At 41.5% G+C, this 14,542-nt stretch overlaps 2 protein-coding genes across 2 annotated transcripts; both read right to left on the reverse strand.

Moving 5' to 3' along the window:
• Window positions 1-658: 658 nt before the first annotated feature.
• Window positions 659-7,139, reverse strand: LOC108939163 (mitochondrial glutamate carrier 1-like). The gene is made up of 9 exons (XM_018760305.2): window positions 7,044-7,139; window positions 5,615-5,740; window positions 5,032-5,087; window positions 4,066-4,156; window positions 3,862-3,980; window positions 3,557-3,752; window positions 3,308-3,462; window positions 3,012-3,087; window positions 659-2,699 (listed from the first exon to the last, which is right to left on the reverse strand). Exons 1-9 carry the CDS (start codon window positions 7,061-7,063, stop codon window positions 2,540-2,542), a joined length of 999 nt encoding a protein of 332 aa, XP_018615821.1. The 5' UTR covers window positions 7,064-7,139; the 3' UTR covers window positions 659-2,539.
• Window positions 7,140-9,990: 2,851 nt separating this feature from the next.
• On the reverse strand, window positions 9,991-12,498 carry LOC108939147 (thyrotropin subunit beta-like). Its single transcript, XM_018760281.2, has 2 exons — window positions 12,307-12,498; window positions 9,991-10,299 (listed from the first exon to the last, which is right to left on the reverse strand). Exons 1-2 carry the CDS (start codon window positions 12,496-12,498, stop codon window positions 9,991-9,993), a joined length of 501 nt encoding a protein of 166 aa, XP_018615797.1.
• Window positions 12,499-14,542: the final 2,044 nt, after the last annotated feature.

Consider the following 14,542-nt stretch of genomic DNA (forward strand, 5'->3'; position numbering starts at 1 on the left):
ATGTTAAGAATGTGAAGTGGGATGGGTTTGATTGGGGGGGCAACTGTAAGCTTGAGTGTCAGCTGTGCAGCATGGAGCTCTTCCATTACCATGTTTAACACCCGTGACGAAGACTGAGCTTAGCCAAATACCAACGTGACGCTCCAGGGAACATCCTTCCAGTTTCCAGCAGTCATTCCACAGAATATCCAACCTCACTTTTTATTTTGTCACAGTTGTCTTCAAACCTGTGTATTTTAGAGCAGTTGTCTAAAATGAGGAAATAAAAATGTAGGTAATTTCTGCATTTTGAGAGCTACAATGATGTCAACACCAAAGTTTTTTTTTTTTTTTTTTTTGTGAAATACCACAAAAGCTCTAAATTAAACTGATTTGTGCTTACAGTGACCTGAACTTTAATTTGGTGGCAAATTCTCTTTCAAAAAATTAATTTGTGCAAATAGTGATATTAATTTCTTTTGTCTGATTTTGAAAACAGTCATGCTTTATAAACAGATCCCCAACATGTGGACCTCAGTACTTGGCAATTACAGTATATGGAGATGCTGTGCATATATAAACAAGCGACTCACCAGGATTTTGATACAATTTTAGTTGCATATTTTATATATATATACATATATACTGTATCTATATATGTGTACATAGAAACAAGGGCAGTGCATATATAGATGGTAGATCAATGAATTACTTAATTCCTTTGTTGTATATAGAGTAGGATAATTAAAAATCAAGTAAAGACTGAACAGGACTGAACAAGTCACACTAGGGGCCAAGTAAACTTGTTCATGTAACATTACACCCAAACCACATTCCATAGTCATTTCTCACTATGGATCCACTACTTGAAGAGTACATAGTCCAAATCCTGGTTTTGACTCATTGATCCACACATAATAATAATAATAATAATAATAGATAGCAAAATCAGTCTTTAACTCATTTAAATTCAAAATGGAAATTATTTTTGCAAAGCCTTGTCAAGCATTAGACAGTAAAATCATCTTGTCTGTCATTATGTGTTTAAAAAAATTGTCTCAGTATAGCCCCTTTTCCTCAGTATACTATAATTAACTTGCACATTGAAAATATGAATAAAATAACAGAAAATTGCTGTTCTTCGTAGGTCCAAAATATGGATGAAGCAGCCAAACTGGTTACTTGAACGTCTTTTCAATCAGGTGGAGAAAAATAAAACGGCACTCTAAACTATATTTATTTGGTCCCACCCTAAGACCATCATCATAGCACATCCAATGATCTGTAACAGGGCTGTTCACCATATGGTCTTTGTAGGGCTGATTCCATAAGGCTTCCCAGCTCTCCTCACATACCAATGTATGTGAAAGTGACTTAAATGGGTGCAGTCAAGACAGCAAGTTAAATCAGATGTTTCATTACCTAGCAGGAACAAAAACCTCCCAGACTCAGCTCTTGAAAAGCCATGACCTACACCTTAAAATAGAATAATTATAAACCTTGAAACTTCAGTACAAGTTGCCTTGTATAAGTGTACTTTGCTCCCAGGAAAAATTTCATATACAGAATTATAATTCAACATAATAATTTAGTGAAGTTTTTTTTTAGGTTTTAACTTTACTTTTGTAATTCATTTTCAGAAAATGTCTCTATGCAAAGTTGGATGTAGAGGGAAGCTGACATTTTTTTCTGGCAATTATTTCTGATGCCAAAAATTTTAAATTTCATTTCTTTCTTCATTTCTTTTTAATGCCACATATCACATGCCATGTAGGTGCCAATGGGACCAATTCAGACACTGCCACTACAACCAGGAAGTCATAGCATCCTGGTTGACCAGTAGGAAAGCAGCTGAAATCAACCATTTGTTTTTTTAATAGAAATGCATCAAATTACACAAATTAATGCACCCAAGAAACTAAATTGTGCAATTTGAAGAATTATTTAAAGGAAAAGTCTGTGAGATGCAACTGAATCGTTATATCCTTTTAACAGGAAGTAGCAGCATTTTTGCTGCAAGTCACTTCTCCCCTCACAATGTAAAATATAGTAAGGGCAAGAAAGGTCTTACTTTCCAGCTGAATCTCTCACACCTTATTCCACTCAGCCCCACCAGTGGAAAGACAGCTGAGGCAGGCAGGGACAGAGGTAGCTGATCAGACACCAACTTGAGTCTCTGGCTGTGCTTGTCAAACAAGACCCAGGATGCAAACCAGAGACTCCCCTCCCTCATGGAGGGAATAAGTAATTTGGAATTTTCTTAAAACAGAGGTCCGTGATCCCTGCTTCTTGCATGATTTAAACAATGTGCAAGAGTCATAACAGCCTCTCCAATCCACCAGTAAATCGAGCTTGATGGGAAAGGGGTAGAACGTACTTTGAAATATACTATGCTATGGCTCAGATGCGTCTTCACAGTCAGAGGTGCGAGTGTGTAAAGTCTGACACATATTGTGCCATGCGTTTACCCTTGTCCAGACCACTTTCTGATATTTTTGCTTGTCCCTCCTCTTTGAAGTTTGAAAGTAGAGTGATCCTATTCAATGTTGACACAATAATGCTACGCAGAGAAGAGGCTGACAGGTGTGTATCCCAGGACAAATTCACCAACTCCAAGCACATACATAACTTGGGCAATACCAAACAGTGGTGCAATGACCAGGGCCCGGCAGCTAGCACCCTTCAGGAAAGCAGATGGCCCTTCCTTCCTTAGAATCTTACTGCAAGGGGAAAGACCAAAGAAGAGGGCATAAGGTTTGGGTGTTCACCTCTAAATAAAGGTACTGTCTACTTTGGAATGCAGTGCTGATGCCCTATAGATTTCTGTCTTATGTGTTCACAATATTACTTGTGACTCTAAATCTCAATAGTTTTTACATTGCATCGATTTATTACTGTACTCCTCCGGAACATCTGCATGTCTGGTGTAAAATTAGCAGTAGAACAAAGAATCCAAATATGGGAAAGCTCAAGGTCTCGAACCGATTGGTACAACCGAAGACTAACTAGATTGGAGAGGTATATGAACCCACCTAATGCAATCCACCACACCGCTGTAGCTCTCTTCATTGGCTCCCTTGCTGAGGGACTGTAGCCTTGTCTTGACAACTGTGAAAAATGAGAGGCACGAGGTAAAACTTCATGCTGAGAACAGCTGTAGAGCACTTCTTCACCTCTGGAGCAACCTTTTCAAGCCACATTTTATCTAAACCTGGAAAACAAGCCAAGACCATTTCTTGTCTACATAATGAATATAGTTAAGGTATTAAGACATATTATGTAAACTAGCAGTCACCACAGCTGGCAAGGAGGAACATTTGGAACCTACCATCACAGGGGTTGACAGCCACAGCAGCAGTGCAGCCAGCAGCACAGCCTGAGAAGAATGACCAGTGGAAGGGCGCAGCCTCTGAGGGATTGGGCTGACCCAGTCGGTTCAAATGTGCAAACAGCGGGAAGTAGACCACTGAGAAGGGGACATCCCTGGGTATAGACACAAGACGGTGCATGAAGAAGTAGAATAGAAGATATAGTCCCAAGTGACAAAGAATAAAAAAGGCTAATGCCAAGTGTTCACCTCAGGAGTGTTGCCCCCAGTCCTCGGTAAAGGCCCTGGATGCCTTGGGTGTGCAAAAGCTCTCGGGCTATCTTTGTGGCTGATACCCTCTGCATGGCAGGAGCCACTCCAGCGTTGTAGTAGCGGCTGGGCACAGCAGCACTGCCCACGACCAGTTTCACAGTGGGCATCACGGCTGGCTTCCTCTGCTGTGCCGCTGTTTTTGTAAAACATTCCCCAAAATGCATACAAAAACAATGAACATTAGAGAAGTTCGACGGAAACTACAGCTACACAAACATTGCAAAGGTGTCACACATGCTTACCAAGCCTTCCTGCATCTTGCAGCTGGATCTTAAGCATCTCCATGGGGGTTGTGATGATGACTTGGCACATTCCTGCGCCGCACCCTGCTAGCATCTCCTTGAATACTGTGAGCCCCCTCCTGAAACCGTGACACAACCATGAAGCAGTAATGCCAGGGAGACTTATCCTCCGCTTTTATCGAACTCAACCAGCGAGCAACTTACCCATCTTTGTTGAGGTGGTATCGGAAGAAGTCATTCGCAGCAAGTTTGATTGCCTTCTCTGGGGTGACGAGGGTTAGGTTGACAGCAGCCCCTGGAAAACGAATGCAGGCACATGGTTGTTTGATGCTCTGGCACAAAAACAGGCAGCTCAAACACAGATGGTGCAGTCAATCTAACAGTAATCCTCTGCGCCACCACACTACTGCCTGCTGAGTGTCATGCCAGCACAAGGCTGCACTACATATCAAATTTGCAGGAGTAACACATATGTGTATATTACCAAACAAAGTCATTGAACTCAAATTTTCTACAAAGAAAAGCTTGAAGAAAGAGGACAAGGCAGAAATATACTGACTGCATAGTACCCCAACTGTACCGCTCTGAAACACATTATTATAACCAGAAGTTGAACACAGTTTAGAATGAACATAAAAACAGAAGACTTCATTTCACAGTCATATAAAGTGTCCCAGCCAGACAAGATATCCAGGAGGTGTCAACGGAAGGGACCGGGGGACTTCATGAAAGGCAATAAAGGACACAGTTTTAAAATGTGATCCTGAGATCTTGTTCAGAACCATAAAAACTAACTCTACCAGGCCTGTGCCTTTTAGACAGACCAATAATATCTATGAGGCCTCATGCCAATGACATTGTGAAGGCTTTGGCCTAAAGACAGCAGAGTTACAGACCCTGCGCAACTGGTTCTCTTGCACGCTCTACCCCTCCCGCAAGAGACCTCACACAAAGAACTGCAAGTGGATTTCTCTTCATGTTCAAATTTACCTTCACTGGAGATCTGTCCTCCACTGCCTAATAGTCCATAAAAAGACACAAACTGGGGAACCGAAAGTATTCATTTTCAGAAACTTACACAAACAGATGTCAAGAAGTTTGAGTCTCAGACTTTTGCAGGTACGGTTTAAACCCGAAGAACGATCCAAGCACATTTGAAGACTCTCTTACCTCTGTACATCCCAAAGTAGCCTTCGGACCGCACTGTTTTGATGAGGCAGTCCACCCTAAACAAAGGAGCAATGGTGGTCAACATTCAAAGCCTGACAGCAGATATTGGGGGCAGAGCAGAAATGCAGTGATCGTGAGCCGAAAGTTGCCTCTTGAAATCCTGGAAGCAGCCGTGCTGCGGTAATCTCGAACAACGTACTGGAATTGCTGTATAAAAGCAGCAGCCAAAGTTCAATTAATTGATTTATTATTACTTTGACTCATTTAGAAGATATTATATTGATGTAGCTGAACTGGAAAACAAAAACTTGTTCTTTTTTTCTTGGAGTTTACCAACCAGAGAAACAAGGTCCACCCAAAACCATACCGCAGTATACATTCCAGGGAGATGATGGGGTAGAGGGACAGGTCATCTAGAGCTGTACCTCAACCAGTTCCGCATTTCCAGGGCAGTGCCATTGGTGGCGCACAGAACATTTGTCAGTGTACCATGACCTTTCAGAAAACAGGACTTTGGTATCAGCTGGTGTCTTGGGGTAACGTGGAGAGGGTGTTCATTCAGAGTTCAGGCAGAACCACTTACATGCTCTTGTAGACCTGTTGACCGCGCCTCTGGTTCTGCAGTCTGGTCTTTGCCAGGTCAATGGGGAACACACAGGTCACCCCCACAATGCCGGCGAAGCCACCATTGATGAGCTTGGCAGGAAGACTGCGAAAGAGTAGAGTAACATGGAAACTCCTGTTCATGGATCTTTAGAACACTGAGCAGATACTGCCACTTTCTTATCCTCTTGATCCAGAGCAACACTTAAAGCCTTCTTCATACAGAGAGGCCCTTGATAAAACTAATAATACTAATAATAATTAGGGAAAAACATGTAGTTTGACTGAGCAGTACAGCATTTCTTTTTCTTGTGACCAGGGGTGGGGTCCACCCGGGACAGGACACCAGTCCATTGCAGGCTTGTCACTCAGCCATTCACATACTAGGGGAAGTTTAGTGTCACCAATTCAACTGAACTGCATGTCTTTGGACTGTGGGAGCAAACTCAAGCAGACACGGGAAGAACATGCAAACTCTACACAGACTGCGTAGGGATTGAACCCACATTTTCTTACACCACCCAGGCAGCAGTACCAGCTGCTGCACCACCATGTCACCCTATATTATATTATATTATATACACACACACACACACACACACACACACTTTCTGAACCGCTTGTCCCAGACGGGGTCGCGGGGAACCGGAGCCCAACCCAGCAACTCAGGACGCAAGGCTGGAGGGGGAGGGGACACACCCAGGATGGGACGCCAGTCCGTCGCAAGGCACCCCAAGCAGGACTCGAACCCCAGACCCACCGGAGAGCAGGACCCGGTCCAATCCACTGCATCACCAAGCCCCCCTTATATTATATTATATTATATTATATTATATTATATTATATTATATAAATGGCTATTATTAGACAAGAACTGTCTTGAAACTATTAGGCTGCCATTACAGTATCACACTTACATGCACAAGTATTGCATCATGTAGGTAACATGATTTGCTGTATCAATGTATCCACACACAGATCCAAAAGTTATTTGTAAAAGGAAATTAAGCACACCGGGAACCACCGGTGCAAATTTATGAGCACTTCAGTTCAGCTGAAAAAGTTAACCCAATTTTCTATGAGGATTTAATTAGATCAGTTCCTTAAGAGACATTGAGAAATGGTAATTTAATAGTGAAGATGAAATGAGATGTGGCTTAATTTAGCCTTGAAGAGGAGCTATCTCAATTCCTGTAGTGAAACACCTTTGTAGACAATAAGCAATGACTAAAAATAAAAGACTGAACTGCAATCGATCAGAGCAGAAATATGGGTAAGATGCCAACAACTTAATTTTCACAGAGAAATAAAAAGAAAATATGAAGAAGATATTCTCTAATAAACCTGCCAGGAATTAATAGGGCACTGGAAAGTGCTGCTTTAGTATGAACCAGGAGGCTTCGACGTACCTGATCTGCTGCTGGGACATGGTGACTGTCAGAGGAGTGGATGGACCACAACAGACGGCTTCAGTCGGCAGAGCGAGGGTGGCAAGTGTGTGCTGAGTCCCTGGGAGGGGGTCGCTGTGGGGAAAGGGTGTGTGGTATATATAGCTGCCCGTCGTGAGGCCACAACCCTCCTGCGCTCATCCTTCCAATGGACTGACTGCAACAAGCTCTGTCCCTCCCCAGAGCCCCACCCCACAGCCTGGTGCACAACACTGACTGCAGACGTGCTGCGGGACTGCTGTACACCATTGCTGGGGGGTGCATGGAAGGTGATTGTCTTCGGAAGTGTGCACTGTAAATAAAACACACATTTTTCCATTTGATCATGTTGACTGTAAGCGTGGTCAGGAAATCAGGGAGGCGGAAGGGTAGAGGGGTCAACTCTCAACAAGCAACAGCAGACTGTGACAGTTTCGCAAGTCCTTGCAGGCAGAAGCTCCACCACAAACCTCCACTCCAATATAAAATAAATTAAACTTTTAAGGTTATTTTAAAAAGTTAAACCTGATACAGATACCCAGAAGTGGAACCACTTAAGAATATTAATTGATATGTACCTGAAACAATGTGAAAATGAAACTCATGTGAATCACAAGATACATACATAAAGCAATCTTCAATTCTCTAAGCAGTGAGAAAGAAAACAGGAGCAATAACTCTAAACAACAATTCAAATCTTTGCTCCGTAGGGCAGAAACTAACTTGATTTCCATTTATGTTTGATGCACCTTTATTATTTACATTTACATTTATTCATTTAGCAGACGCTTTTCTCCAAAGCGATGTACATCTCAGCAAAAATACAATTTGTGCATATTATTATTTATTTGCTAAATCTTCGTTAAAGACGCAATGTCAGTAAAAATTTATTTCACACATAGAGAAAACCTTGGATGCTTTTGGTGACTTGAAACAAAGGAATTAAATTCAGTACTTTTTTCTTCTAACTTTCTGTAAGTTTCCGTTACAAGTTTAGAGTAATTACAGTTTTGTAAGATTTTGAATGGTTTTGAATTAGGGTTGCTGAAAAAATGTTTGAACCTCATGAAAAGGTGAATTTATTAATAAACATACATACATGCATGCATATACTTATAAATAACTGGTAAGAAAATACCCCTTATGGGAGGATCCTACTCACATGACAAGACTATGCTTTCACATGTCCGGACACAGATTTAAATATGCATGTGACCTATATCTGTGTGTGTGTCCTACATATCAAGTAATGTACCACACCTGCTTTGTCTGTATCATATGTAGGGTATGGATATGCGTTCTATAACGTTATGTAATAATGCTTTGTTGCATACTTCTTATTCTTTTCTTGTTGTGTGGAAAAGGAAAATAAAGAATTTATGAACAAGTGTTATGTTTCTATATGCTGATAGTTCCTCAAATCACAGGTAAATAACTTACAAACCCTTACACCTTCTGCACATAGAAACAGGTCAAAACCACAAAACAAATGAGCAAATCTAAAATGTTGGAAAAGTGGCAGCTTGTATTTTAATTCACATCCAGTTTAGTCACATTTTCTCGCATTTTGTGAATACAGTCACAGAGACCACGTTCTCCATGTTTTTGCACTTTATTTATTACATAAGACATACATTGCTGCACACATGCTGCAACAAACTGCCAATGTGGTTTGTTTGCAAACACCATAGGAATGTGTGTTCAAAAGGGACCGAGGGGGCCAAATTCCAGTCAGAGTTGATCGCTTTATCCACCGTGATACAGGGGTTTGACATCCCCAATACAGCTATCTCAGGTTTTGTTTGGCAGATAATTCATTCCATTCCTGGACGGTTACAGTGCCAGTGCCTTTTGTCTCATACTTCAGTTAAGGCTGTTTATGTTTCAGTGAATGAATGAACTGTCCTGATCATAACAAAGATATGGTTATTGTTGTGTAAAGTACTAGGCTTTAACCATTTTAACTAAAAGAAAACTTCAGTAATAAATTACAGTTACTAGCATCACAAAATGAATATTAAATATTTATATTATTATAAAGGCAGCACGGTGGTGCAGTAAGTACCACTGCTGCCTCACAGCACACGAGCTGTTCGGGCATAGGTTTGAATCCGGCTCAGTCTGTGGGGAGTTTCCTGTAGGTGCTCTGGTTTCCTCCCACAGTCCAAAGACATGCGGTTCAGGTAAATTAGCAACTCTACACTCCCCATAGTGTATGAACGAATGTGTGAGTGTGTGTGCGTGGCTTCCCCATGCAATGGATTCTGGACCCCCGCATCTCTCACCAGGACAAGCAGTTAATGAAAATGGATGGATATTGCTATGTTTATAACTGTAATGATACAATTACAGTGTCAGTGTGTGCAAGCTGGTCATTAGCACAACTTGACTGGGAAAAAAAAAAGTGACACAATTTTGTCTCCTCTCAACCCCACTCCAGTCAGAATACCAAACAACACTGCCCGCTTCGCAACTATCCTGCTTTACTATTTCTGATATTACTGCTCATCAGTACCTGAATATTACAAATATTCTAGTATTTTTGTAGAATTACTGCTCAAAATGGGTAGCTCATTCTGCTGAACCATTTTCCCAGTTTAAATCATTGCACATGTACACAGCAGGGTATTTTACTGAAGTCATTCGGGTCAGAAACTTCATTAATCCTCTATACTATCTGCTACCCTACTAATGATAATGTTATAATGCATGGATAGGTGACACCAGTTCCATAGACTTGGTTTTGTTTCCCTTAAAACTCTCCTGTAGTCATTCATCTTCATGTATAAATCATCAAAATAGTGTGCTCTACATAGTCATTGCTTAACTGAAGAAATGTGCAGTGGCATCCCCCAGCCCACCACCACTGCAGCATTGGATATGTTGAGAAAACAGTTAGGTACAGGTATGGAAATGGGACACCACTGTTTCAGTTAGATCCTAGGTGAGTGTGGAGATGGGTTTGAGGTTGGTGAGAGTGGAGTTGAAGGTCGTAGGTGTGATTCGCAAGACAGCTGGAGGTATTAGCACGGGTGATGTCCTTTACTTTGTGGATACAATCACTGCTGGCTGTGTCACAGCGAGCACAGTGACAGCTGAGGGCAGCTGGATAGGAATAGAGAGAATCCACATTCAGCTGGCAGCCAGGAAGCACTGCAGTCTGGTAGGCCAACATCTGATATGTACAGCCCCGTTGGTAGGGCTGCCATCTGCCCATCTGGCCACGCAGGTTAGTGTCCTAAACCAGGAGTAGGAAGGCAAGGCATTAGTACCATAGACCATGCACCTGATGTACAAAACCTCTACTAACAGTTCAAAAACAGCTAGATGTTCTTCACATAGTAAGAAAGTTTGGGGACCTGGTCGGTGGGAAAGTTGATAAGCTAAAGTTTCTTGTACTTAGCTATAGAACAAATTGAGCAGATCAACACTGAAAGATAAGTAAAAGCTCTGAGGACCAGCTGATTATAAGGCAATTTAGAGCAAAGCCCTAAAGAAATAATTGCTGCTCAATCAAAACTGGTAGCTGATTTGTTTAAAACAATATGAAAAAGACCCACGTGAAAGCTAATCTGCTTGATCACTGATGCAAAGCCATCAGAGGCTCTGTGTTTAAGTGAAAAAAGCAAAATGTACTCGAGATAAACCGTTTGTGAACCCTTTGGAATTATCTGAATTTCTGCACAATTGACTCCTAAAATATCATGTGATCATCATCAAAGTCATAATATTAAATAAAGAGTCTTATTTAACAAACTTTTAAAACATCTTACATTTCCAATTCTTCATTGAACTAATGGCTTAAACAATCAAAGCTACTGAAACAGTATGTACTGTAAACTAATGCCTAAAATGATAATGCCTACAGGATCTCAGTAGAAGAGTTGTTGAATCTCATAAGACTAGAAAGTGTTACAAAAGGATTTTAAAGACTTGGGCCTCCATCACTCCACAGTCTAGCAGAGTTTACCAGTGAAATAAATCAGCATGATGCAAGGGTATGCAGTACAATCCTCAAACAAGTGGCAAAAAACTGTAGGGTGACAGCTGAGGATCTCTTGTACTTGATAACACCTATGTCCACGAGTCTACCATGAAAAATACTGAATAAGAGTTGTGTTCATGGAGGTTACATGGGAAAAACCACTGCTTTCCAAAAAAAAAAAAAGAAAAACACACAACAATATCCTACGTGTCTCAAGTTCACTAAAGACAGCCTTGGATGTTTCACAGCACTACTGAAACAATGCTCTGTGGACAGATTAGACCAAAGTTGAACTTTTGGTAAATGTACAGTATGTTATATTTAGAGAAAACAGTACAGTAACACCAAACCCTCATCACAGCTGTAAAGCATGGTGGAGGGAGAATAATGCTGTGGGGTAGATTTGTTGACTCAGAACCTGGACAGCTTGCAATCATCAAGGAACTAACTAATTCCAACTTGTGTCAATAAGTTCAACAGTAGAAATATTCAAGGACATCTGTCTGTGATCTAAAACTCAGAAACTGGTTCATGCAACATGCCAGTGATCCAAACCACAGGAATAAATCAACAAGAGAATGGCTCAAACAGAGGAAAAATTTTGTATTTTAAAATGGCTAAGTTAGAGCCCTGACCTTAATCCCGCTGAAATTCTGTGGTGTGATCTGACACAAGCAGTTCAATCTCAACATCCCAAAAATATAGATGAACTGAAACAGTTTCATGGGCCAAAATACCTGTTAATTGCTCTATATGTTTGACCAGTAACTAGAAAAGTGTTTGATTGAGGACCCTGCAGTAAAGGAGGCTCCATTAGTTGCTAAATATAAGGATTTGCAAACTTTTCCACAAATTACCTTGATTATTTAAATCCATTTCTCCAGTAAAGACAGGACAATGTAGAACGCCACATTTGCTGTTAAATGGGTCTTTTTTTATTATTATTATGACATCACCGTGACTTCTTTAATCGGATACAATTTGAGCCATTCATGCAGAAATTCAGATAATTCAGATGATTTCACAAACTTTTCTCGTAACTCTTATATATGCAGTTAGTCAATAAGGAAAATTCAGTTGTGTTGTAGGCCATCTTAATTCAAGCCTTTTCAAAGTTCTGGCAGAATTTTCAGATCACCAGATTATATGAACAGGTAATGCATAGAATTATTTTTACTTACGCTGAAATGTCTCACTGATGTCACAGATTTGACAACCATTAAGCAGCAAAGGGAAACAGACAGGTTAGAGGACACCCACCTGGGAGTAACAGAAGCCACTGCAAACGGTGGTGTTGATGGCCACACAGCGGTCACAGTGGAGCCTCTGAACGTAAAGAGTATAGTTCTTAGGTGCACATGCGAACACAGCCCAAATCATCATCAGGCACAGGATGCCACTGGCAAATGGCGACACAGTCATCTTCACAGAGGACACCTGGATGTCAGTCATGCTTAAGGGTTTCCGTGATTCCTGACCGCTGTGAATAAATAGAATGAGAGCAGGACTTTGAAGAGACTGAACCAGCAACACCTCTGTACAAAATGTAGATCACTTCAGCTGCATTCTGGATTCCTGATATGATCTGTTTGGGCTTCCTTTCATATCCCATGAAGTGAGCAGGTATGAAATCCTGGAGTTTAGACAGCTTGACCTGAGTAGATGCAGTGAGGCAGTAATTGTGACACATGAAATAACACGAGAACATGAGACACAAGAACACAGCTGGTAGCAGCTAGAAAAACAGATTTATGAGTTAAAGGCTGCCGGTTTAGGTGCCAGGGAGGGCCTAACTGTTGTACCATCTATGTAGACAGTTAACAGAGATACCTTACGAAAACATATGAGTTCACCTACGTAACCTGGGCAATACTTGGACAAACTGGACAGAAGAGTGAAAGCAAAGCAACCCGCAAGTGTCTTACACTGCGCGGAACTGCAGCAGAAGAGCTCGGAAGACATGGAAACTGATTTCCTGCACAAACTGAAAAAAAAAAATAATTTCCAGGTAGCATACTCAAGCTTTGGACCGTCGAATAATTAGGTGCAAACATAAAACAGTAAGCAGTGCCAGTTTGTTGGTGTGAAAGAGTTTTTCACACACACTCCATTACTGAATAAATTCTTTTGCTATAATGCAGCAAAAACCCCACCTTAGTACTGCTGTAATTGCAGAACTGGCTCGCAAAGACCTCGTACCTCTGTTCTCCCCAGCAAACAGTGGAGATCTCTTTCACTTGGGCAGTCTCCAGACACCTCTTCCCAGCATTCCCTGCCTTTTATACATTCTGTTTAATCCCCCTTTGAGCTCTCTGCCCTGGTCATCGTCTATAATTGGAATATGTATGACAAAGGACACTCGGGGAGGGGGGCGGTATTCTCCAGGTGCACAACACACTCCGACTGTGTTCCTTCTTGAGCTTGTGGGTCTCACCAGTGTGCAGTACAGCAATTGAAGGTGAGGGTGAGGGTGGGGGTGGGGGTGTCAAGTGCTGAAAGAAAGTAGCACCAGGTCCAAAAGACACCCACGACTCCCCAACTGCTCGGCCTCGACTCCACACTCTGGAATCTACTGACCTTGCAGGGTCGTGGAGGCCTTGTTCTTCGCTCTAGGCCAACAGACACTTTCAAGGGACCTCATTAGGCCCTCATTAGGCCCTCATTACCTTTCCTCTGAAGAGAATCATTTGTAGATGTGCACCTGGAACTGCGTCCACATCAGGCTTTCATGCTGCGACGTTGTGTCTTGAATGAACTGCATGTTGTTGGATTGGTAGTGGCGTGGCCTTGTTCATGACAGTATGCGTATGCAGTTCAGCAGGTTTTAGTAATCACATCTGAAAACATAATACGGCATAATAAACTTAATAAACAGTGGGATTTCATTAGCAAATCTCTTTTTACTGACATGAATAAACTTGTCAGTAATAAGATTATCAGGTTCTCACTCTTTGTAATTGCTCTAGTTGTTTCTATTCTTCTTGAACTCCAGCCAATAAACTTTCTTTTGTGCATGCATGCGTGCATGTGATAAAAGTTATATAACATCTTGCAGGATTGTTACACTTGCTATTCATGCTATAAGCCTGAGTTCCAAATTTTAGAAGACTCAGAAATTTTCCACCTTATTTTTCATTGTATTTTCTTTACCCATCCATTGTCACTGTGCTGCAGCAAAACGTCGTCTCTTGCAGAGCAAAATTTGCCCGTGTTTCTGCACCCACTTGTTAGATGGTTTTAAAACCCGCCCAAACAGAACAGGAATGTGGGACCACACGCAATTCCACAGTGTTCACAGCTTGGGTCTGGTGTTTGTGTTGGTGATTCTAGTACAAAGTAGGGATGAATGGGACAAACTGAACTGATCAGCAGTAGATAATGAATGGGAGTTTATGGACAAGAGTTCAAATATAGCTAAGTCAATGCTGAGTGTTTTCTGTATACCCCCTTTGTCCATGTACATCTCCTCTGGGCGCTCTGGTTTCCAAACATATGT

The sequence above is a fragment of the Scleropages formosus genome, chromosome 19 (genome assembly GCF_900964775.1).
Source record: "Scleropages formosus chromosome 19, fSclFor1.1, whole genome shotgun sequence".
Taxonomy (NCBI): Eukaryota; Metazoa; Chordata; class Actinopteri; order Osteoglossiformes; family Osteoglossidae; genus Scleropages; species Scleropages formosus.